Below are 24,931 nucleotides of genomic sequence, written 5' to 3'. Positions count from 1 at the left end.
CGAATTAAAACATTACATTGTTAAATCGCTAAAAACAAACCTTAAAGTTTGAATTCCACCCCAGAATTACACGGGAAACGGCTCGTTTCAGGGTCCTAGACGTGACTTTTACAGTCGTGAGTTAGGTAGGACCTTAGTTATACTGGTGGTCAGCGCTGGACAGTAACAGAACAGTTTGATTGGTGGTTTAAAACCTAGTCAAATTCTCTAAACATCAACAGACCTGCAGTCCATCAGCCTGCAAAAACAAATGTTTATATAAGAGCATCTTTGGACCCTTGGGTATCATTAAAATCTCTATTTTAAATCACATCAGCCACTTGCAGTGGGAATTGGTGGCATGACGTGCCTGACCGTCACTTCTTGTCTACCTGTTGAGTGTTAATTTGCTCCAGGTGGAAGCGTTTCTGTCTATCACGGTGTCTTCCTCGCATAGCTGCCGGATTTACTTTTGAAACCACGATGCCCAGCTTGGTCCAGTCCAGTTGGCATAGCTCACTTTAATGTTTTTCTGGGAACTCAGAGAGTTCGGAGCGGGCCCCACATTTGGATCCAAGCTTGTTCTTTGGCTGGTTCTAGGTTTCTTTTGTTCCCTCTATTTTAGGGAACTTGGCTGTCGCAGACACACCCGTTCTCATTTCTGCTCTGTCCCTGTTCTGTCCGCTTTCTCCGTCACGGCTGCGGATGTTTCCGTTTCTTTGGCCAGTGCTTTATTTTCCCGTAACCTACTATTGTTTGATTTTTTTGCCCTGGTACGGTTCTACCTTGTAAAACGTCACCGCCGACGTAAATCGGACCTGCGATCATTTACTGTGACGAAGATGCAGCAGCAGACATCAGAAAGGTGGAGGGGGACGATGACTTTTTCACACCGAGAGCTCGTCTGATGTTATCTAGTTTATTTTAACCTCAGAACTTCCTGCGTGACTCACGCAGGACGCCGATACCTGCTCTCCCCTGCACGGTTCCACGACTTCATCCCCTCACACCGAGAGCAGGAGCGCTTTGCTCTTCAGGACACCTGGCTGTGGATGGTTATAGCCTAATTAGGGATCTGATAGTGCAACATTTAGGAACCCCGGCGAGAGCAGACGGTCACAGAAAGTACCCATTACGCCACCTGGAAGATACTCATGACTTAAGGCTCATTATGATCTACTGTAGGGTCGAAAGTATGTGGACGCCTGACCGTGAACTTGTCAGGGCTTCTTACAAGACTTCGACTTCTGTGGGAATTTGTAACCGGTGAGTCAAAGCATGACAGCATTTGCCCTCAGTTGATGTTCCAGTTCATTCCAAAGCTCTTCAGTGAGGCTGAGGTCAAAGTTTTGTGCAGGATGCATATAAATTCCTTAATATAATTAATTTACACTTCAATTAAATAATTAGAAGTCAGTCACGGTCTTAACCGCTTATCCAATCAGGGTCGCGGGGGGTGCTGGAGCCTATCCCAGCTTTTCAATGGGCGCAAGGCACAAAGTAACACCCTGGACGGGGAGCCAGTCCATCGCAGGGCACACACACACACACACATTCACCTATAGGGCAATTCAGTCTCTCCAGTTAACCTGACTGCATGTTTTTGGACTGTGGGAGGAAACCGGAGCTCTCGGAGGAAACCCACACAGACACAGGGAGAACATGCAAACTCCACACAGAAAGGACCCGGACCGCCCCGCCTGGGGATCGAACCCAGGACCCTCTTGCTGTGATATTTTGTTCTTCTAGTGTGTGTATAGAAGAAGGGAAACGTGTCATATGAAGCCTGCGGTTTGTGTTCCAGCTCCTCCGCCTCCTCCCTCGTCCATCCGTATCTCTCCATCACTGTTCACTTATCTCTTTCCGAGGAACGGAGCCCGAGCTCCTGGGGAGGACCTGCAAGCATCAGGAGGAGGAAAAAAACAGGAAGGAGAACAGAAACTCAATCACTTTGACTCGACGGGGCAGAGGAGAGGCGACCGTGCACCCCTGTGTTATTAGAGAGAGAGAGGGGAGAGGGGGGGTAACCAGGCGTTGATAAAGATCAGGCTCGGCTGAACACACGGAACGGGGAGTTTACTCTGCGCACCGGGGCTTTACTAAGGATTTGGTAAATGTGTGTGCCCGTCTGCGCCAGCGCCCCCGTGGTACCGCATGAGAGGACGGATCCTGTTCGCTTTGATCTCACGCTTGAAAGGACTAGAATGATAGACGGTGCGGTACAGGTACAAGCTGGCAGGTACTTTTCAGTTTGCTTTAACGATCCCTCTGCTTCTTGTCTCATCAAAATACTGGCAGGTAAATCCTACAGACTAGCACCCGCGAGCCACTTCTTTACTCCAGCCAGCCGTGGATCCTCACAGAAAGCTCCAAATGCACCAAGGAAAACCCTGCAGGGCGCCCAACCGGGTTGGCAGCATTGAAAAAAATTGGAAGATATTCTGGACAATACTGCCAACCCACCAACTGGTATTCTGGGTGAGGGGAAACCAGAGTACCTGGAGGAAAGCAATATGACAAACTTTCACTACAGCACTTCTGCTCCGATGTCCAGTTCTGACAAGGCGTCTTTCTGCTCCGATGTCCAGTTCAGACCAGGTGACATTTTTCTCTGATGTCCAGTTCCAGGAACCACTGATGTCCAGTTCTGCCCAGGCGACTTTCTGCTCCAATGTCCAGTTCCAGGAACCACCAATGTCCAGTTCTGACCAGGCGACTTTCTGCTCTGATGTCCAGTTCCAGGAATCACCAATGTCCAGTTCCAGGAACCACTGATGTCCAGTTCTGACTAGGTGACTTTCTGCTCCTATGTCCAGTTCCAGGAACCACCGATATCCAGTTCGTGGAACCACTGATGACCAGTTTGAGGAACCACCGATGTCCAGTTCCAGGACTTACTGATGTCCAGTTCCAGGAACCACTAATGTCCAGTTCCAGGAACCACCAATGTCCAGTTCCAGGAACCACTGATGTCCAGTTCTGACTAGGTGACTTTCTGCTCCGATGTCCAGTTCCAGGAACCACCAATGTCCAGTTCCAGGAACCACCGATGTCCAGTTCTGACCAGGCGACTTTCTGCTTTTATGTCCAGTTCCAGGAACCACCAATGTCCAGTTCCAGGAACCACTGATGTCCAGTTCAGACAAGGCGACGTTTTGCTCCAATGTCCAGTTCAGAGCAGGTGACAAATTTCTCTGATGTCCAGTTCCAGGAACCACCGATGTCCAGTTCTGACCAGGCGACTTTCTGCTTTTATGTCCAGTTCCAGGAACCACCAATGTCCAGTTCGTGAAACCACTGATGACCAGTTTGAGGAACCACCGATGTCCAGTTCCAGGACCCACTGATGTCCAGTTCCAGGAACCACTAATGTCCAGTTCCAGGAACGACCGATGTCCAGTTCCAGGAATCACCGATGTCCAGTTCCAGGACCCACTGATGTCCAGTTCCAGGAACCACTAATGTCCAGTTCCAGGAACCACCAATGTCCAGTTCCAGGACCCACTGATGTCCAGTTCCAGGAACCACTAATGTCCAGTTCCAGGAACCACCGATGTCCAGTTCCAGGAACCACCAACATCTAACAGATCCCTTAAACTTACATGCAGATTTTTGTGAGGTGGTTCTAATGTTTTGGCTCATTAGTGTGTATCAGTCTACTGTAGAATTCAGGATCAAACCTGGGACTCTGGAACTGTCAGGCATAAGCAGTACCATCTGTGCCACCCCGCCACCTATGGCACCTTTGATATACAGTACAGGATGAAGTATAATTGTCTCTGATTGATCAGTTTGAGCAGGACCTCTGAGGGAACGCTCTGTGCCGCTCGGTGCTCAGAACTCACCGTTCCAGGGTAGAAGCCGGAATAAATAATTGTCTGAAACATCAACCCACGTCTCCGTCTGTGTGTGATGCGTGCGTGTCCGTCGTGGCCCCGCGCGGCGCTAATGAAGACCAACGACGACGTAGCCGAGCAATTAGGGCCGCGCTCCCTCACCGCGCTGCACCGGCTCGCCTCGTCCCTACGTCCGTGTAGACGGCATACGGCGTGTGTCGCTTCCTAATTGCGCTTCGCAATGAGCCGTGAACGCAGGCGTCAGCTAATAGCTCTTGGCTTTTCTTTCTAATTGCGTGCATACGTTACGCCGTGAAGTGATCTGCTACGTGGTCAAAAGTATGTGGACACCACCTACAACGATCACAACCATTAGTAGGTTGTATAAAATCAATTATATTTAATCATTCGTCTATTCATTGTCTGTTTTACAGCTGCTTTATCTGAACTGTATGTATATACATGAAAAACTTGTGTTTCCAACTTTGTAGCAACGGTTTAGGGAAGGCCCATTCCGGTTCTAGTACTGTGCCATTCTTATACACAAAGCAGAGTCAGTTTGGTGTGGAGAACTTTAGTGGTCTACACAGAGCCTTGATCATAAACCAGTTAAACATCTTTGGGATGAATTGGAATGTCACTTGTGAGCGAGGCCTTTTCTTTCAACCTGAAGCCTATCAAACATGATGTGGAGGAATGGAACTCCAGTGACCTGCTCAACCCTGTTTAACAGCTCTGGGATGAATTGGAATGTCGACTGTCTGACCTGAAGCCTATTAAACACCATTGGGATGAACTGGAACGTCTATTGCAAACTCGCCCAACGTGAGTACTTAATAAAGGTCCATTTAGACAAAGGTAAAGATGATGGGGATGAATTGGAATGTCAACTGTGAGTCAGCTTTTTATGTCCAAGGTTTGGGATGTGATGTCCAACAAGGTCATAGTCAAGCGTCCACATACTTTTGGCCATACAGTGTGTTAACCTCTCTCTCTCACACACACACACACTCACACACACACACACACACACACACACACTTTCTAACACACACACACACTCACACACACACACACACACTTTCTAACACACACACTCTCTCACACACACACTCTCTCTCTCACACACACACACACTCTCACACACACTCTCTTTCACACACACACACACACTAACACACACACTCTCTCTCTTACACACATACACACACTCTCACACACATACAAACACACACACACTAACGCAGACACACACACTGTCTCTCTCTCACACACACACTCACACACACACACACACACTTTCTAACACACACTCACACACTTTCTAACACACACACTATCTCACACACACTCTCTCACACACACACACTCTCTCTCTCACACACACACACACTCTCTTACACACACACACACACACACTCTCACACACACACTCTCTCACACACACTCTCTTTCACACACACACACACACTCTAACACACACACACTCTTACACACATACACACACTCTCTCACACACATACAAACACACACACACTCTAACGCAGACACACACACTGTCTCTCTCTCACACACACTCACACACACACACACACTCTCTCACACACACACACTATCTCACACACACACATTCTCTCACACACACACACTCTCTCTCACACACACACACACTTTCTAACACACACACACACACTCTCTCTCTCTCTCTCTCTCTCTCTCTCGTTCGTCCTTTATCGCCTCTCAGCAGAAGCTGAACGCGGAGCCCACTCATCCAGAACTCACACTCATTTAGAAGCTTGTATCAAACCGTCCTTTCATGCAGGTGCAAATCAATGCCACACTCCGCTTCAGTACCCAGATTCAAATGTTTACCACACCTTCGCTTACCCAGCATGCCGAGCCGTTTTAGGAACCTGGGCGGGTGGAACCGTCAGGAACCGTCTGTTTCTCTCCACCTGTTTAATGCCGACGTTAACGAGTCTATCGGTCTCAGGTCTTCTGCTCTAAATAAGTCCTGATACAAGAACTCAGACTGAGTGTATGAGTGCGTCTGTGGGAATTTGTGCCCTGTTCTTTAAACTTGTGCTAATGTTGGATGAAAAGGCCTGGATCACAGTCGACGTTCCAGTTCATCCTAAAGGTCCTCAGTATGGTTGAAGGTCAAGGCTCTGTGCAGCCCACTCTTGGTCATCAAAGCACAGGTGCACTGTCCATGCTGGAACAGGAAAGGGCCTTCCCTAAACTGTTGCCACAAGGTCCGATCTAATGGTCTAATAATAGATTTAAGTCCCCATCTGGATGAGATTTGAACAGAATTCATTCCTCACACCATCTACCTTACAGCAGCTCGCTTTCCAGTCACTCACACCGCTGTGCCTCTCAACATCACGACTACAGTGTTCATGCCAACACCGTGACTGTAGTGCTCATGCCAACACCGCGACTATATGGCCCTGGTGCCAACACCGTGACTGTAGTGCTCATGCCAACACCGTGATTATAGCGCTGGTGCCAACACCGTGACTGTAGTGCTCATGCCAACACCGTGGTGAGTGTAGGTACCATCCAACCAGTAACAACATCCTGGATCAGTGGGTTCCATTTCCACAATTGTGTGTGTGTGTGTGTGTGTTGTGTGTGTTAGGGGAGGTGATCTCAGCAGTTATAAAAGATAAATTACCAAAAATATGTGGACACCTGCACATAGTCTTGTTAAAGATCCCATTTTAAAGCCATTTTGGTGCATGGAGTCACCGCCAGTTCACATCCACAACAGCCTCTGCTCTTCTGAGAAGGCTTTTCACAAGCTTATAAAGTGTCTGTGGGAATTTGTGTTCATTTAATCAAAAGAGCATTTGTGAGCCTGCACAGAGCTCTGACCTCAGACTCACTGAACACTTTTGGGATGAATTGGAATGTCAAATGTAAGCCAGGTCTAAACTCAAACCAGTTAACCACATCTGGGATGAACTGGGACGTCACATCGGTCCTATGCTTATCCAGCATGACTGTACAGTGCACAAAGAGAGGTCAATAAAGACCTGGTTGGGCCAGTTTGCTCAACCCTGAGCAAAACTGGGATGAATTAGGACCTCGACTGTGACTGTGAGCCAGGCGTTCTTGTCACAAATCCTGACACACACAGTCCAAAATATTGGGACAAAAGCTTCAAAAAAGTGCTACGGTGTTGGAACGATAAGTCCAGCAAGTTTATGGTCAGGCGTCTACATACTTTTGACCATACAGCGTAGTGGGATTTGTTTTAAGTCCTAACCCTAACCCTAGCCTATTCCTAGACCTAACCCTAATCAGAACCCTAACCCCAATCTTAATCCTAACCCCAACCCTAATCCTAGTCCTAATCCAAACCCTAGTTTCAACCCAAACCCTAAAACTAATCCTAATCAGAAACCTTAATCAGAACCCTAGTCCTATTCCAACCCTAATCTTAATCCCAACCCTAATCTTAATCCTAAACCTAATCCTGTTCCTAATCCAAACCCTAATTTCAACCCTAACACTAATTCTAATCAGAAACCTTAATCAGAACCCTAATCCTAACCCCAACCCTAATCTTAATACTAACCCTAATCCAACACGAGATGTCCAGCAAGTTTATGGTCAGGTGTCTACATACTTTTGACTGTACGATGGAATCCGGACTCATTTTTCACGTCCCCTGACTGAAATGTGTAAAACTGAGCATGAAACGGTTCCTGCTGCACTTTTAAAGCTTCATTCCTCTGTCAGCTCAGCGTGGACCAGAACAGCGCCGGCCTGAAACGCTCCCCAAAACGGCTAAAAATGAAGCTGTCAGAGATTCTCCGGCAGCTTTTTCTGTCCTGTTGCTTTCAGTTGAAGAACGGAGTTCCGCTCCATTTCTCTGTGTCACCTCGGCCGGCGGAACCGCAGCGAGCGTCGGTGTGTGTGTGTGTGTGTGTGTGATTGTGTGTGAAATCACTCGAGTCTGGATGGAAGAGTTTCGTCCTCGTTCTCGCCCAGGAGAAGAAGAAGTGAAATAAAATATGGATAAATGTCATCTGAGCCTGGGCTGCGTTTATAAAGGCGCCGTTAGCTGCAGTTATCAGAGTAATGAATTTAGAGAAACGAGGGTTTGATGGTGCAGACGACCAGGCTGCGTCGTTCCCATCCGTTCCGTCAGATGCTCTCATTAACGAGCGCCGCTATTAAATTGGATCCAGTGGAACCAATTAAGCGCCCGGCGGCGTCCGGCTACAAGTCCACGTCTGCTTATCGATCCACGCCGGTTCGTTCGAGCTTCGGCCCGAAAAACGCGCTGAATTAGGACGCGGACGCCTGACCGTGAGCTCGGTGGACGTCTTGTTCCGAAAGCATCAGCACGCACTTAAGTAGTGTTGCCATGGCGATCAGGCGGCGCAGCGCTCTGTTACACTAGTCCACCGCCATCGGAGCTCGACTCTTTAGTTTGGATCTCGGGTTACATAACATACGCGTGTGGGCGTGTCTAATTCTAACCCTAATCCTAACCCTAATCCTAATCAGAACCATAGACCTAACCCTAATCCTAACCCCAAACCTATTGTTAATCCTAACCCTAATTCTAATCAGAACCCTAATCCTAACCCTAATCCTAATCAGAACCATAGACCTAACCCTAATCCTAACCCCAATCCTATTGTTAATCCTAACCCTAATCCTAACCCTAATTCTAATCAGAACCCTAATCCTAAAACTAAAGCTTATCCTAACTCTAATCCTAATCCTAGTCTTAACCCTACCCTCTATCAGAACCCCTGTCCTAATTCTAACCCAATTTCTAATTCTAACCCCAATCCTAACCCTAATTTTAATCAGAACCCTAGACCTAACCCTAACCTTAAACCTTAAACCAAACCCTAACCCTAATCCTAGTCCAAACCCTAATCAGAACTCAATCTATACCCTAACCCCAACCCTATTACTAGCCCTAATCCTAAACCTAATCTGACCTCTAATCCTAACCCAAACACTAAACCGAATCAGGATCCTAGTCCTAACCCCAAACAGAACCTCAGTTTTAACCCTAATCTTAATCTCAACCCTATTTTTAAAACTAACTCTGGTCCTAATTCTCACCCTAATCCTAATACTCAACCACACCCCTAATACTAAATAATAACCATAACCCTAATCCTAATACTAAACCACACCTTTAATCCTAACCCTCATCCTAATACTAAACCACACCCTTAATCCTAATCCTAACCTCAACCCTAGGCCTAATCCTAACCCCAGCCCTAATCTTTATCCTAATCCTAATCCTAACCCGCATCTCAATCCTAATCCTAACCCTAATCTTAATCCTCACCCTAAACCCTTTTCCCAGTCTTTTTTCATAAACAACTGGATGATGTAACAGCGTTCACTCCTCAGGAAACACTTTCCACAGGGTTTTAGAGTGTATCTGTGGGAATCTGTATCCAGTTCAGGGCTCTCTGCAGGCCACTGGATCTGTGGAGCTGTCTTTACTAGCTTTGTAATGGGGGGCACAATCATGCTAGAGCAAGAGAAGGTCCTTCCCTAAACTGTTGCAATAAGAGTTTATAGGCATAAAATATTTTATATTATCGATTTTATTCACCTGTAAGCGATTCATGTGGGTGAAACTGCTGAATTCGATAATTAGTTGGGGAGTCCATATACTTTTGATCACACTCATCACTGGTTTGGTCACTTAAGTCGTCTGTGTTCGACTGGAATTGTGTTTATAAACTGGGATTCCAAAAAGCTTCCAGTTCTCATTATGGTTCCAGTTTTATAGAGAAACAGCGTCACCAAGTGGGTGCACATCTGTAATACACACTGATCTACATATTCAGTTGTAATAATTTTTTTATTCGACTAATGCATGACAAAATACAGGCATCTGAGGGTTAAGGGCCTCGCTCAGGGGCCCCCCAGGGGCAGCTTTTAACTGTTGAGCCTCCAAAGTCACATGAGCAGGGGGAATTATACTGAAATTCTGGGCCTTTTAAACTCTTTTAATTCTTGACTGTATTATTTCACACCAAAAACACTGAACGTCTTTGAGATGAACTTGAACATCGACCGTGAGCCGGGCCTTGATCAGCATTTGTATGCATGCATTATACAGCCAAAAGTATGTGGACACCTGACTTAGGGTTGTTGGACATCTTATTCCAAGCTTTTTACAAGATTTTGGATCGTGCCTGCAGGATTTGGTGCCCATCACATCAGGCACTGTGTTGGACGAGAAGGCCTGGCTTGGTTCTACTGGTTGCTTGGAGCAAAGAGCTGATAGAAGTAAAGCCTGCTGGACTGTGGACAGTGACACCTGTGATCCAGCATGTTTGGGATTTTCCTTTGTAATGCTTGTGGCTCTGTTTAATGGTTTATACGGGCACATAGACGTCACCAGCCATGTACTAATGAGGTACACTGTATGGCCGAAAGTATTCGGATGCCTGACCATGAGCTTGAGAAGGCGTCTCACTAGATTTTGGAGTATGTCTGTTGGAATTTGTGCCTGTTTTAGCGTTTGAATTGAATGGCTGGGCACTGAAAGCTGCTTCATGCTAGAACAACAAAGGTCCTTCCCTAAACTGTTCTTAGTTCTTAGTTATCACAGGAATCGTCCGAGCTGCCATCCGTCCGTCTTCTGCGCCGGTCCCCACAGGCGTGTTCGTGAAGCCCGCAGTCGGTGGATCGGTGAGAGAGGCTGTAATTACCCGGGAGCTCCCGGCGCCGTAACCCAATCAGGAGAGAGAATTATCAGTTATCGCGGCTGCTCGGGCTCTAATCTAATCACCACCCGATTGGCAGACTGAAGAGATGCGGCGTGACTTTGCCGCCGCTGCAGAAGGTCGCTGCGGTTTGAGCCGCGCGGCGTCGGTGATGAATTTTCCACTCTTGCTTCATCAGTGGAACAAATGAGTGTGTTCAAGTGTGTGAGATAAAAACACACACACACACACATACACACACACACACACATACACACACAACCACGTGGTTCCTCATAAACGCTCATTTACACTGTGTGGTCAAAAGTATTCGGACACCACTTCTAATTCCTAGTCCTCTAATTCATGTGTTTCGGCCACTGTTGCTCCATCTAATAGTTGCAGTCAAGCTAGCCCTGTTTATACGGGCACAGAGACGTCACCAGCCAACTAACAAGGCAGACTAAATGGCCAAGATTTATGATTTGAAGTATGTCTGTGGGAATTTGTGCCCCTGTTCATTCCAGAGCTGTTCAGAGCTGTGAAGGCCTGGCTTGGTTGTACTGGTTGCTTGAAGCAAAGCGCTGACAGAAGTAAAGCCTGCTTGACTGTGGACAGTGACACCTGTGATCCAGCAGCTTCGAGCTGACGTGTCTTTCTGAATCAGGTTTAGGCTTTTTTCTTTGTAATGCTAGTGGCTCTGTTTAATGGTTCATACGGGCACAGAGACGTCACGACCTTGTACTGATGAGGTACACTGTATGGCCGAAAGTATTCGGACGCCTGACCATGAGCTTGCTTGGACGTCCTGTTTCGAAAACAGAGTGACCTCTACTTGCTAGAACAACAGCCACTCTTTCGAGAAGGCTTTTCACTAGATTTTGGAGTATGACTATTGGAATTTGTGCATGTTAAGCGGTATCATCACCTTTGAGATGAACTGGAACGTCGACCGTGAGCCGGGCCTCGATCAGCATGTGTATGCATGCACTATACAGCCAAAAGTATGTGGACGTGTGAGTTTAGGCTTGTTGCTGTTGCAGCTTCCAGGGAAGGATTTACACAAGATTTTGGATCGTGCCTGCAGGATTCGGTGCACTATCATGCACTATGTTGGAAGAGAAGGGAACCAAACTCACCCTAACTGTCAAGAACTAACATCACAAATAAAAACATCGTTAAAATATCATTTTATTTACTTTGTTAGCTCGTATGTACACAGTTGATTATATTTCATATTTAAATTGGTCTTTTTTGAGGACCTCGAGAACTTAGGTAACTTCTTAGTTTACCTCAGAAGGTAAAAATCCGACAATCAGAATTATGAAAAAGCATCGGCGTCTTCGTGCGAGTGTTTCTTGTGTTCAGCAAGAACTTCGTATATTAAAGACAAAATCGGTCCACAGTCACACGTCTCTCATCCGCTGGACGTTATCGTACGGTGACGAGTCCTCGCTCGCTTCCTCTTTCTCCTGCTTGGGTACGTTTGCCCTTCGGGGAGGTTTGGGAACGGCGTAGTCGTCCACCTGCGAGTTATACGGGTACTCGTGACCGCTTGGGTCCCCGGCGGCCTGGACCTTCCAGGCCTGACCTTTGACCTCCTCGGGGTCATCGTAGAGCGCCGTAGGGACGCCGGGTGCGGCCGCGCGACCCTCGGGCTCGTCGTAGATGTGTTCGGGTCGAGTGTATTTATTGGAGTGTTTCGGCGGTCGGTGTTGGCAGGAAGGTCTGATGGCGGACTCGTCGATGCTGTCGTACAGGGGCTCGGCGCTCCTCACGCCGGGTTCGAGTACGGTGGGCACTGCCATGTGCGACGACGTGAGGATGTCCGTCATGGTGTTCTTGGCGATGTTGTCGAAGGGAAGCGAGTACTCCGGGTCGTCGGATCTGGATGCCGGGTGGAAGGTTCGGTTCGGTTCGTCCTGCTCGACTCGTTTCGGACTCCTCTCCTGTGGGACTGGAGGGGCCTGCGTGGCGACCCTGGAGTACGTCGGGTCGTCGTCCTCAGTGCTCACCAGTGGGCAGCTCCGGAAGCTCTTGACCTGACTCTTTTTCGGTTGAGGTCGCATGTCCAGGTTGAGACTCTTGACCCCGGTGAGGTGCTTGTCCGCCGGCATTTCCAGCGATCGGTGTGGCGAGGTGTGTTTGGGTCTCTCGATTATGCCACCCTGGTTTAACATGCTGTAGACGGTGGCGGCACCGTCTTCTGGAGGGGGCGTGAGTTTGGGTGGCTGTGGAACGCCGTCCTGATCGGCCTGTTGATGAGACAAACCCGCCTTCTGGATGTTGATGGCCTCCTCGATGTACTGGAAAATGTTGTTGCCCAGCTTGGTTTCAAACTCGAAGTTGCCCTCGCCGGACTGGCACCGTCTGCCCGCCTCGAAGGAGAACGTGGTCTGTCACAGAAAACAGGAAACACCGGGTGAGATGAGGAGAACATGCAAAACACACACTTATATTTACATAGATACATTTCCAATCATCCAACACTCCTGAGAAGAGGGCGTGTCTAAATCCTTAGATCCCTTAAAATGTGGAGCAACCAACAGAGTTCTTTTCACATGTAAATAAACTCTCGTTGATGTGTAATCTGTATAAAGGTGCACAAGTGTCGATTATTTGTACGACCCCAAATCAGAAAAAGTTGGGACGGCATGGAAAATGCAAATAATAAAAAAAACACAGAGTTGCAGACAGGATGAACCTGAGATATTTCATGTTTTATCTGCTCGACTTCATTTCATTTATTAAAAAACATCCATTCCTGCATTTCAGGCCTGCAACACATTCCAAAATAAAGAGGAGACCGAGCGATTTCATCTGACCACAATACACGCTTCCACTGTGTGATGGTCCATCCCAGATGCCTCAGAGCCCAGAGAAGTCGACGCCGCTTCTGGACATGGTTAACATAAGGCTTCTTTTTTGCACAGTAAAGTTTGAAGTATCATTTGTGCAGTAACTCTGTATTGTAGAGCTGATAAAGGTTTAATAAACTAATCCCTCACCCATGTGGTTATATCAGCTAGTGTTGAGTGGAGGTTTTTGATGCGGCGCCGTCTGAGGGATGGAAGATCACGAGCGTTCATATTAAGCTTTTACACACTGGAATTCCTCCAGATACCTTGAATGGTTTAATGATATTATGCACTGTAGAGGGAGAACATGCAAATCCCTTCCAAACCTTCTTTGAGGTTCATTGTTTTTAAACATTTCGATCATTTTCTCACACATTTGTGGACAAACTGGATCCTCTGATCATCTTTACTCATCAGAGACTCTCAGCCTTTCCTGGATGCTGCTTTTGTACCAAACCATGATCACAATCACCTGTTTATTTAGTTTTTTCACCTCATTACTAGCCCTAAATGGCCCCCATTTCAACTTTTTTTGGAATGTGTTGCAGGCCTGAAATGCAGGAATGGATGTTTATTAATAAATGAAATAAAGTTGAGCAGATGAAACATAAATTATCTCAGGTTCATCCTGTCTGACATCAAATAAAAGTCAGTAAATGTAAGAAACTCTGTGTTTTTATTTTATTTGCATTTTCCATACCGTCCCAACTACCTCGCTTTTTACCAGCTACCTTGTCTTTCCCGAATCTGCGCAGGTAGCAGTACGGCCAGGTGAAGAGAACCTCGCCCGTCTTCGGGTCTTTCAGAAGGAGGCTGTCAAAGTCTGTCCGGAGCAGGTAATGTCCTTGGAGGCAGCACCTGTCCGCCGCGTCGGTGCGTCTCATGGTCACCTTAAAGTCCTTCATCACTGGAGACAGAAAATCAAGAAAATATAGATTTAAAATCAATTATATATATATATATATATATATATATATATATATATATATATATATATATATTATGGCAAGCCAAACAGGAAATATATAGCAAACACTGATATATATAAAATGATAACTGATATATATAAAATGAAACTTGATATATATGGAATGAATACTGATATATATATATATATATATATATATATATATATATATATATATATATATTTTTTTTTTTTTTTTTTATTTTATATATATCAAGTTTCATTTTAATTATATATCAGTTTTCATTCCATATACAGTATATCAGTTTTTATTATATATTTATATATATATATATATATATATATATATATATATTTATATATATATATATATACTGTATATATATATATATATATTTATATATACTTTTAATATATATATAGTTTTAATATATACAGTATATATATATATTGAGTTTCATTCCATATAAATCAGTGTTTGCTATATATTTCCTGTTTGGCTTGCCATAATATGTATATATATGTATATTTAGATTTATGTAGATTTATAACTAATATGTGCTTGGAGGAGTTGAGGGTAAAAGAGAAAGAGGACGGTCAGCAACCAGATAAATGGAAATAAGTAGATGAACAATGAACGAGCCATAAACACCTTACTGGTTACACACGATGGACAATTTTGTATCTCCAGTTCACCTCACTTGCTCATGAGGCAGATTATTTAGGCGCTCTACTATTACGTCAGGGTGGTTTTAGCTTACAACCCGCTAGCACGTCGGCTAACGTCTCTCTCTGTGTACCGAAAACACTTAAACTGTCCATAACTAGCCCAAATGACCTTCAGCACTAAGGAAGCGTCGGACGCTCCCTCATTATTCAGTCAGATTATCACTCAGAATTAAGGCGCCTCAGCAGGAGCATTTTAAGGGATCTAAGGATTTAGACATGCCCTCTTCTCAACCTCGAACCTTCCAAGAGTTGGCGGTCAAGCCAAATTGAGCATCCAGGCTAGATGGGTCTTGGTCAGGAAGGTAAAAAAGAACCCAACGGTCACTCTAAAAGTGCTCTGAGCGTCCAGTGCTGAGATGAGAACATGTTGAACGTACGACCATCTCTGCAGCCTTTTTAGTGCTTATGATTGGCTAGACGTGGTGGCTTCTCTGTGCCCATATAAACAGGGCTAGTTTGACCGAACCTATGAAAACTGGGACCTCATGCCTGGGGGAATTAAACCAGCTGGTTACAAACACTCATTCACTCTCTTTCTTAACCACTTATCCAGTCAGGGTCACAGTGGTGCTGGAGCCTATCCCAGCTTTTCAATGGGCGCAAGGCACACAATAACACCCTGGACACACACACCCACCTATAAGGCAATTCAGTGTCTCCAATTAACATGACTGCATGTTTTTGGACTGTGGGAGGAAACCGGAGGAAACCCACACAGACACGGGTAGAACATGGGGATCGAACCCAGGACCGTCTTGCTGTGAGGCGACAGTGCTACCCACCGAGCCACCGTGCCACCCTGGTTACAAACAGGTCCTCCATAAATAAGTATAAGTAATATGTGCTGGTGCACGAGCGCCACCGCTTACAGTCGTGCGAGCTTCACGAGGCTGCGGTTCAGGGAAGAGGAATAGTAGCTGTAAAAGCTGGTGAAATGAGTGCAAACCCTCCTGGTGTAAAACAACACAGCTGTGGTTTGGAGCTCGGGTTCGAATGTTGCAGGTCTGTAACACGCTGCACTACAACGACTTCCACCAGAGGAAGTTCGTCATGCGACACAAACGAAACAGCAGCTTGTGTACGCTGAACTTCTCCCTTCACACAGACCAGAGGATGACACGGTTCCTTCCTGTACCCGCCCCACCGCTACACGAATAGATGATACGACGCAACAGTTACGTTACCAGCTCACCCAGTTCCTTTTCTGTACCACCTTGTCCTGGTTAGCATCATGGCTGGCCAGGTGCCACCTTAAAAACACCGGGCACCAGATCGGGCATGCAGTCTTGAACCAATAGTGTCCAGCTGCACCAGCTATGTTCCTGTGTATTTGGTAGCTCCTGCCATAAAGCCACAATGTAAACAAGGTTCAAACCCAGGTCATCGAGTCCCCGGGGCTGTACGACACCCACACTGAACAGTAATCTAAATTACATTTGAAGCATTTATTAGATTTAGTAACTGAGGGTTAAGAGAATTCTTCAGGACCCAACAGTGTCCACGTGGTGCTGATGGGACTGGATTTAGCAACCTTATGATCACTGTGATCAGTAAACAATACAACCAAAAGTATCTGGACGCCTGATCCTGACCTTAATGGACGTCCCGTTTCCAAAATAAATGGTATTATTTAGTGACCCCTATGTCTTTACAGTAATCCCTCGCTATATCGCGCTTCGACTTTCACGGCTTCACTCTATCGCGGATTTTATATGCAAGCATATCTAAATATAAATCGCGGATTTTCCGCTGGTTCGCAGATTTCTGCGGACAAGGAGTCTTTTTATTTCTGATACATGCTTCCTCAGGTGGTTTGCCCAGTTGATTCCATACACGGGACGCTATTGGCGGATGACTGAGAAGCTACCCAATCAGAGCACGCGGTTAAGTATCCTGGGTGCTGATTGGCTCGGCGAAGGAGAGAAGCATTAGATTCTGCTTTATGCTGTATAACTGTGCGGGAAATGTTTATAAGAGTGTGGGAGGGCTTAAAATATATAAAAATAACCATATAAACACATCGTTTTTACTTCGCGGATTTCCACCGTTCTGGAACGCAACCCCCGCGATCGAGGAGGGATTACTGTATAGAGCTTTATAGAGCTTACATTGTGTATAGAGGAATAATCATTCTTCATTTCCTTCTTTACTTCTTTCTTTCCTTCCTTCCCTCTTTCTCTTCTCGTTTCTTATTTTTGTCTTTGTTTGTTTGTTTCTTTACTTCCTTACGTCTTTCTTTCTCGTTTCTTATTTTTGTCTTTGTTTGTTTCTTTACTTCTTTACTTCTTTCTTTCTCATTTCTTATTTTTGACTCTTTATTTTCTTCTTTCCTTCTTTCGTTCTTTCTTTCTTTCCTGCTTTCTTTCTTTCTTTGTCTCTTTCCATCTTTTCATACTTCCTTCTTTATTTATTTCTTTCTTTCTCTCCTTCTTTCCCTCTTTTCTTCTTTACTCAATTCTTTCTTTTCTTCTTTCTTTCCTTTTTTAGTTCTTAACTTCTTTTTTCTTTCCATCTTTACTTCGTTCCTTATTTTTTGCTTCTTTCTTTCTTTTTCCTAATTTCTGTCTTTTTCTTTCCTTCTTCCTTTCTTTCTTTCTTTCTTTCTTCTTTTCTTTCTTTCTTTCTTCTTCTCTTACCTCCTTTCTTTGTTTCTTCCTTTTCTATTTTTTTTCCCTTCTTTCCTTACATCCTTGTTTCTTTCTTTCTTTCTTTCGCTCAGAACAAATCATGGACATCTCTAAACATCCCCAGCAATCAGAGACACCTGCTTACTGTCCCTGTGCACAAATCGAGGTCAATAAAGACCTCCACAGAGCCCTGACCATTTAGTACATCTAGAGGTGTACAGAGGTGCACAGAGGTGTACGGAGGTGTATCAGAAAGTATTTTAGATGGAAGGCTGAGAGTTTAAAGCCAGAACATGTTCTTTTCCCGATAAAGTGCATTTCGAAGCCGCTCCGTTAGATCAGAAGGCGCGGTCGCCCCCGGATTCGTGTGCTGTTACTTTTTTCGGAGCTAAAAAGTTACAGTTAGTTCCCACAATGCACAGAAACTCTCGCCACAAACCAAACTTCCTGAACACAACACTCACCTGGCACAGCGAGAGAACAAAAGGATAAAAGAAAAGAAAACTTCATTATTTAAGAGTTTTTTATGTCTCACAGCAAGAAGGGTCTGGGTTCGATTTCCAGGTGGAGCAGTCTGAGTCCTTTCTGTGTGGAGTTTGCATGTTCTCCCCGTGGCTGTGTGGGTTTCCTCCGGGAGCTCCGGTTTCCTCCCAGAGTCCAAAGACCAGCTCAGACCCACTGAGACCTGGACCACACAGGACAACTGAAGGAGTCCTGCTGTCTCTGAGCTGCTCATGATGATTATTGTTCTGAAGTTCATTTGAGAACCTCTGCAAATCCTCAACCTACAAAATTAGTATCACATGGCCAAAAGTATTTGGACGCCTGACCATGAGCCTGCAACGCACAAGTGCCCACTGAACAGCTTGGGAATGAATGGGAACATCAACTGAGACTTTGAGTTCAGTGCCCAGCCATACAAACGTGTCATTTTTGGACTGAATGGGCACAAATTCCTACAGACGTACTCAAAAGAGAAGCTATTGTTCTAGCTGAAATGATCCATGAAGGTGGCTTTATTATTAAACATGCTCGTGGTCAGGCGTCCAAATACTTTTGGTCATATGATACTGATATACTAGGTTGAGGTTGAGGATTTGCAGACGTTGCTAAATGATTTCCAACATAATAAACATCATGGGCAGCTCAGCTAGAAGAGTGAGAAGATAAACGGGCGGAGTCGCCGGCAGCAGGATGTATCGCACCACGACTGATAAGCACACGTCTGTTAGGAGGCCGTCGCTGCTCTTATTCTCTCTCGGCACAGAGGAGGAAGAAAACGGGCCACGTTTTTTCCACTACGCAGCAGTGGAATGAAGAAGTGTGACTCTGGTGTCAGCGTGTGACCAGCGTGGTGTACAAAAATAATCCGGCGTGACCGATTTAGGCACCGATACCGTGAGATCTGTTCTTACCGGCCTCTTTACCGCCGTAGAGCGAGTTCTGGGTCATCGAAACATCGCTGAATTCGGTGGGTAGACTGTTCCGCCGCGCCGCCGCTCTTTCACCCCAGTTCATCTGCAGAGGAGACACATACGGTCACAAATCAACATGAATGAACACCAGTCACCAAAAATCATCACAAAAATCATCACACGACTGCAGACCAAACCGAGACCCTCGGTATTTAAATCCTCCACCACAACATGACACATGACACAGTGCATCATGACCTCAGATCTGGTTAACAAACTCATCCCTGGGTCAAGAGTCGCTTCTTTCCATTCTTTCATGCCCTTTTTTCATCCTGCATATACTATCGTAACAGCTCATTTACCATTGATTTAAAAATATGACCACGTTGACCCCTGGGAGTTTGGTCCACACCCTCCACCTCTGCATTTAAATCTACTGTATATTAAAAACCTACAAACAATTTTTGTGTTGGTTTTTACTCTGTGTTTAATTTTATGTGCTGTGTTTTATTTCTTGTGATTAATATTCATGACAACAGAGACAAACACAACACCAATGACCCATATCAGGTAAAACAAGACCCGCACTAACTGAGACCAAGACAATAAAAATATCTGGAATATGGATCAAGACTGAGAGAAAACACCAAGACCTGTGCAAACCTAAACCAAGACCAGATCAAGACCCAAACCACACCAACACCAATAACAAAATGAGACCAAGACAATACCAAGACCCATACCAATCAAGACCAACACAACACCAACACCAGTGCCAACTGGGGCCTAGATTATAACAAACCCATACAAACCTAAACCAAGATAAAAAAAAAAACAAGACCCAAACCAACTGAGACCAAGACAAGACCAAGACCCATACCAACCGAAACCAAGATCCATACCAAGACCAAGACAAGACCAATACCAACTGAGACCAAGATCCATACCAAGACCAAGACAATACCAATACCAACTGAGAACAACACCACACCAACATCAATACCAGCTGAGGTCAAGACTATACCAAACCCATACAAACCTAAACCAAGACCAATACCAACTGAGACCAAGACAAGAGCAATACCAAGAAAGACCAACACCACACCAATACCAACTGAGACCAACACCACACCAACACCAGTACCAACTGAGACCAACACCACACCAACACCAGTACCAACTGAGACCAACACCATACCAACACCAGTACCAACTGAGACCAACACCACACCAACACCAGTACCAACTGAGACCAACACCAGTACCAACTGAGACCAACACCACACCAACACCAGTACCAACTGAGACCAACACCACACCAACACCAGTACCAACTGAGACCAACACCAGTACCAACTGAGACCAACACCACACCAACACCAGTACCAACTGAGACCAACACCAGTACCAACTGAGACCAACACCACACCAACACCAGTACCAACAGAGACCAACACCACACCAACACCAATACCAACTGAGACCAACACCACACCAACACCAGTACCAACTGAGACCAACACCACACCAACACCAGTACCAACTGAGACCAACATCAGTACCAACTGAGACCAACACCAGTACCAACTGAGACCAACACCACACCAACACCAATACCAACTGAGACCAACACCACACCAACACCAGTACCAACTGAGACCAACACCAGTACCAACTGAGACCAACACCACACCAACACCAATACCAACTGAGACCAACACCACACCAACACCAGTACCAACTGAGACCAACACCAGTACCAACTGAGACCAACACCACACCAGCACCAGTACCAACAGAGACCAACACCACACCAACACCAATACCAACTGAGACCAACACCACACCAACACCAATACCAACTGAGACCAACACCACACCACACCAATACCAACTGAGACCAACACCACACCACACCAATACCAACTGAGACCAACACCACACCACACCAATACCAACTGAGACCAACACCACACCAACACCAGTACCAACTGAGGTCAAGACAATACCAAACCCATACAAACCAGATCCATACCAACTGAGACCAAGACAAGACCAATACTAACTGAGACCAACACCACACCAACACCAGTACCCGCTGGGGACAGGACAATACCTAAACCCATACCTAGTGAGACCAGCAACACACCAACACCAATATCAAGACCCATACCAACCTAAACCAAGACAAAAACAAGACTCATACCAACTAAACCCAGAACCACAACAACACCAATACCACCTGAGGTCAAGACAATAACAAGACCCATACCAACCAACACCAATGCCAACTAGGGCCAAGATAATACCAAACCCATTTCCTCCAGTTACCTGGTGTCCTCTCACCACCCCAAAACATGCAGAAGGGGTGTTGGCTACTCTTAATTGACCCCCAGCGTAAGTAAACGTGAGTGTACGGTTCAGTGCCTCATACAGGAAGCACATAGAGCTAAAAGTATCGAGACGTGTGAATGTACGTACAGGAAATGCGATTTCACACAGCTTCTGTATCCAGTCCTCATGTTCTGCTGTCTCCACTGCAAACACGAAGATCTTCTCTGTGGTTTCCACCAGGAAGGCCCTGCAGTCTTTCGGACAGCCGTCGACATCGGCATCCGAGACGCGAATACAGTCGCTCATCCTTATCACCTGCAACATCACAAAGAACATGTTAAAGCTTCCTCACGGTTCTGTTCATGCATCGTTACCAAGCTAACGTTTTCTAGGACCAACACAAGACCGAGACCCCTACAAACCTAAACCAAGACAAGACCAAGACCCATACCAACTGACACCAACACCACCTAAGAACAAGATAATACCAAGATCCTTTCCTTCTGGGACCAACATCAATCACTGACCAAGTCGTCCTGGACAGAGTCAGAAACACTGGGTGCACAGAAGCAACCTGGAAGCCAGTACGTTACGGGGCGAGACTGTTGTGCTCCTAAATTTATTTTAAAATTTTCAGATGGGTCCAAATACTCCGAGGCCATCAGAGAAAATGCTTCAAATTTAGGACAACCTTCAGGATCTGAACATCTAGGGTTCGAATCTCAGAGGTGCTATCGGCCGTCGATATTTACATTTTCGGCATTTAGCGGACACTTTTATCCGAAGCAACTTACATTTTGGACTTGAGGGGTGAAGGACCTTGCTCAAGGGCCCAACAGTGGTAACCTGGCAGTGGTGGAGCTTGAACCAACAACCTTCTAATTACTCACCCAGTACCTAAACCACTAGGCTACAACTTCCCACGAGGGGTGAAGGGCTGGATCAGGGGTGGTAGACACAGCCTGGTTATTAGGAGGTGCACTCTTATTGGTCAGCGCGCTCTCAAAGCTGACCGGGTAAAAGCCCGGATAAAAAAGAATACTGGCATCAGCTTGGCTCTGCTTCCATTCTGTAGGACAGATTTTAGGGGTTCTTCTAAATCTAGAACTCAAAGAGCAAAGCACAAAGCAGGAACACTCTCCTAAGATTTCAATAATCCCAATAATTTCAATAATTTCCTTCGGGATAAATAAAGTATCTATCTATCTATCTATCTCTATCTAAGAAGATGCTATCATGGGGGAATACTATAAATAAGCCAATGCAACTATCAGCATGTTGAAATGGACACCCTAATGGACACATGATACAGTAAATTGACCTGGAGCTGTGAGGGACCAACACTACCTGTCTACCATCCAAGCAAAACACTACTGAAGCATCCAGACGTATCAGAACTCTCACATCTGTCATTTTATAATGTTAAAACATCTCCACAATGTGAATGTTCATGTTTGTTCCAGATGTTCTCACCTTTTTGTTCTCCTGCTTGGCTTTGGGTTTCTCCAGCGTTCCAGTTCCTCCGTCTTTACTCTCGAAGAACTCCAGGCGTGAGATGGAGCAGGTGCTCTCACGGTGCAGGACCGACCAAACCTTTTTCCACTTCTGAAGCAGACAAGCAGACAAAGACAGAGGTGAGAATTACAGCACAATATGGCCAAAAGTATGTGGACACCAGGTCATGAGCTTGTTGTTCATCACATGCATTAATATGAAGTTCCTATCCCAGCTCTTGCAGCTGTTAGTACATGTATCTTCTTGGACGGTTGTTGATAGTTTCTGATGCTAAACTCCAGTCTGTTGCTGGATTAAACTGGTTTGTTGATGGTTTCTGATGCTAAACTCCAGTCTGTTGCTGGACTAAACTGGTCTGGTGCTGTTTCTGATGTCAAATGCCAGTCTGTTGCTGGACTAAACTGGTCTGTTGCTGGTTTCTGATGTCAAACGCCAGTCTGTTGCTGGATTAAACTGGTTTATGCTGGAGTCAGGAAAGAAACCAGAACTGAAACTAACCTGCTGTTTAAAACGCTGATGTTATTTTCAGTTTATAATCCGGTGACTTTGTATTTCGGTACTATGAACCAGTGCTCACCCACCAGCATCTCCAGCACACCAGTAAGCACAGCCCAGTTTACCCAGACAGCAGCTTGACAGTTTGAGGTGTGGTCTTACCTTCCCGAATCGCTGCTGCTGCAGGTAGAGCAGACCCCTCTTTCGGATCCCCTCCTCCATGGCTGGCGTCCTCTTCTCTCTGCACGAGCCGCTCCGGCGCTCAGCTTCCTTCATCGAGCGCCAGCCTCGTTCCTCTTGTGTTGGTCTGTGACGTAATTAGCATCTCCAGGTTCCGCCATTTCTACATCCTGTAACTTAGACGAGCTGCAAACTGTCAGTGTGTCTCCCCAAAACCACACGGATAAAAATACAAATGACTTTTAGTGTCACTTCATGATTTTTCAGGGTTTCGTTTCATTCCAGCTGGGCAGGAACCCAAAACTCACAGCTGTGTTAGAAACGTTTACACGATGATTCTGCTTCTTTATTATGGATCGATTGATTACTAAAAGAGTTTATTACTGCTGGGTTTGTTCTCTGGACGCTGGTCAGTTCGGTCAGTTCGGTAACTGTGTGTCAGTGCAGTGTGTTCAGCGCTGGAGGTGTTTGTGAGCTCAGCTCTGTGGTCATCAGCTGCTGCACTGACATCCTGTTCTTCAGTGTGAAGTTTCCATCGACATTCACACTCACACACACACACACACACACTCATACACACTCATACACACGAAGAGAGACATGCATACACACAGGCACATACACACAAAGACATGCACACACATATACACACAAAGACATGCACACACATATACACACAAAGACATGCACACACATATACACTCACATACACACACACGAAGAGAGACATGCATACACACGGGCACATATACACATACTGTACATACACACACTAAGAGAGAGACACACACACAGGCACATACACACAAAGACATGCACACATATACACATACATACACATACACACAAAGAAAAACAGACATACACACACGAAGAGACACACACACACACTAAGAGAGACAGACATATACACACACAAGGAGAGACACACATACACACAAAAGACATGCACACACATACATACACAAACTCACAAAGGAAGTCAGACACTAAGAGAGACAGACACACACAAAGACATGCACACATATACACATACATACACACTTACAAAGAGAGACACACACACTAAGAGAAACATACATACATAAATGCACATACACACACTAAGAGAGACACACATACACACGGGCACATACACACAAAGATATGCACACACATATACACATACATACACACTAAGACATGCACACATATAAGTACATATACATACACATACACACAAAGAAAGACAGACATACACACACGAAGAGACACACACTAAGAGAGACAGACATATACACACACAAGGAGAGACACACATACACATAAATACATGCACACAAATACACACA

General features: G+C 45.5%; 1 protein-coding gene across 1 annotated transcript; it reads right to left on the bottom strand.

Annotated features, from left to right (window-relative positions):
* Nucleotides 1-11,693: 11,693 nt before the first annotated feature.
* Nucleotides 11,694-23,672, bottom strand: dok2 (docking protein 2). Its single transcript, XM_062999505.1, has 6 exons — nt 23,583-23,672; nt 22,884-23,015; nt 21,558-21,725; nt 19,077-19,179; nt 14,109-14,284; nt 11,694-12,915 (listed from the first exon to the last, which is right to left on the bottom strand). Exons 1-6 carry the CDS (start codon nt 23,640-23,642, stop codon nt 11,926-11,928), a joined length of 1,629 nt encoding a protein of 542 aa, XP_062855575.1. The 5' UTR covers nt 23,643-23,672; the 3' UTR covers nt 11,694-11,925.
* Between the last annotated feature and the right edge of the window lie 1,259 nt (nt 23,673-24,931).

This window comes from Trichomycterus rosablanca, chromosome 7, assembly GCF_030014385.1.
Source record: "Trichomycterus rosablanca isolate fTriRos1 chromosome 7, fTriRos1.hap1, whole genome shotgun sequence".
NCBI lineage: Eukaryota > Metazoa > Chordata > Actinopteri > Siluriformes > Trichomycteridae > Trichomycterus > Trichomycterus rosablanca.
This window is presented reverse-complemented; position numbering and strand designations above follow the sequence as displayed.

What these genes read in the sequence shown, in the direction of transcription:
- dok2 (XM_062999505.1), bottom strand. Translation starts at nt 23,642, where the DNA reads ATGGAGGAGGGGATCCGAAAGAGGGGTCTGCTCTACCTGCAGCAGCAG. An exon ending in TGTGTGAAATCGCATTTCCT is followed by an intron (nt 19,180 to 21,557) that starts GTACGTACATTC and finishes TCTCCTCTGCAG; the next exon opens with ATGAACTGGGGTGAAAGAGC. An exon ending in GCAGATTCGGGAAAGACAAG is followed by an intron (nt 12,916 to 14,108) that starts GTAGCTGGTAAA and finishes TTTCTGTGACAG; the next exon opens with ACCACGTTCTCCTTCGAGGC.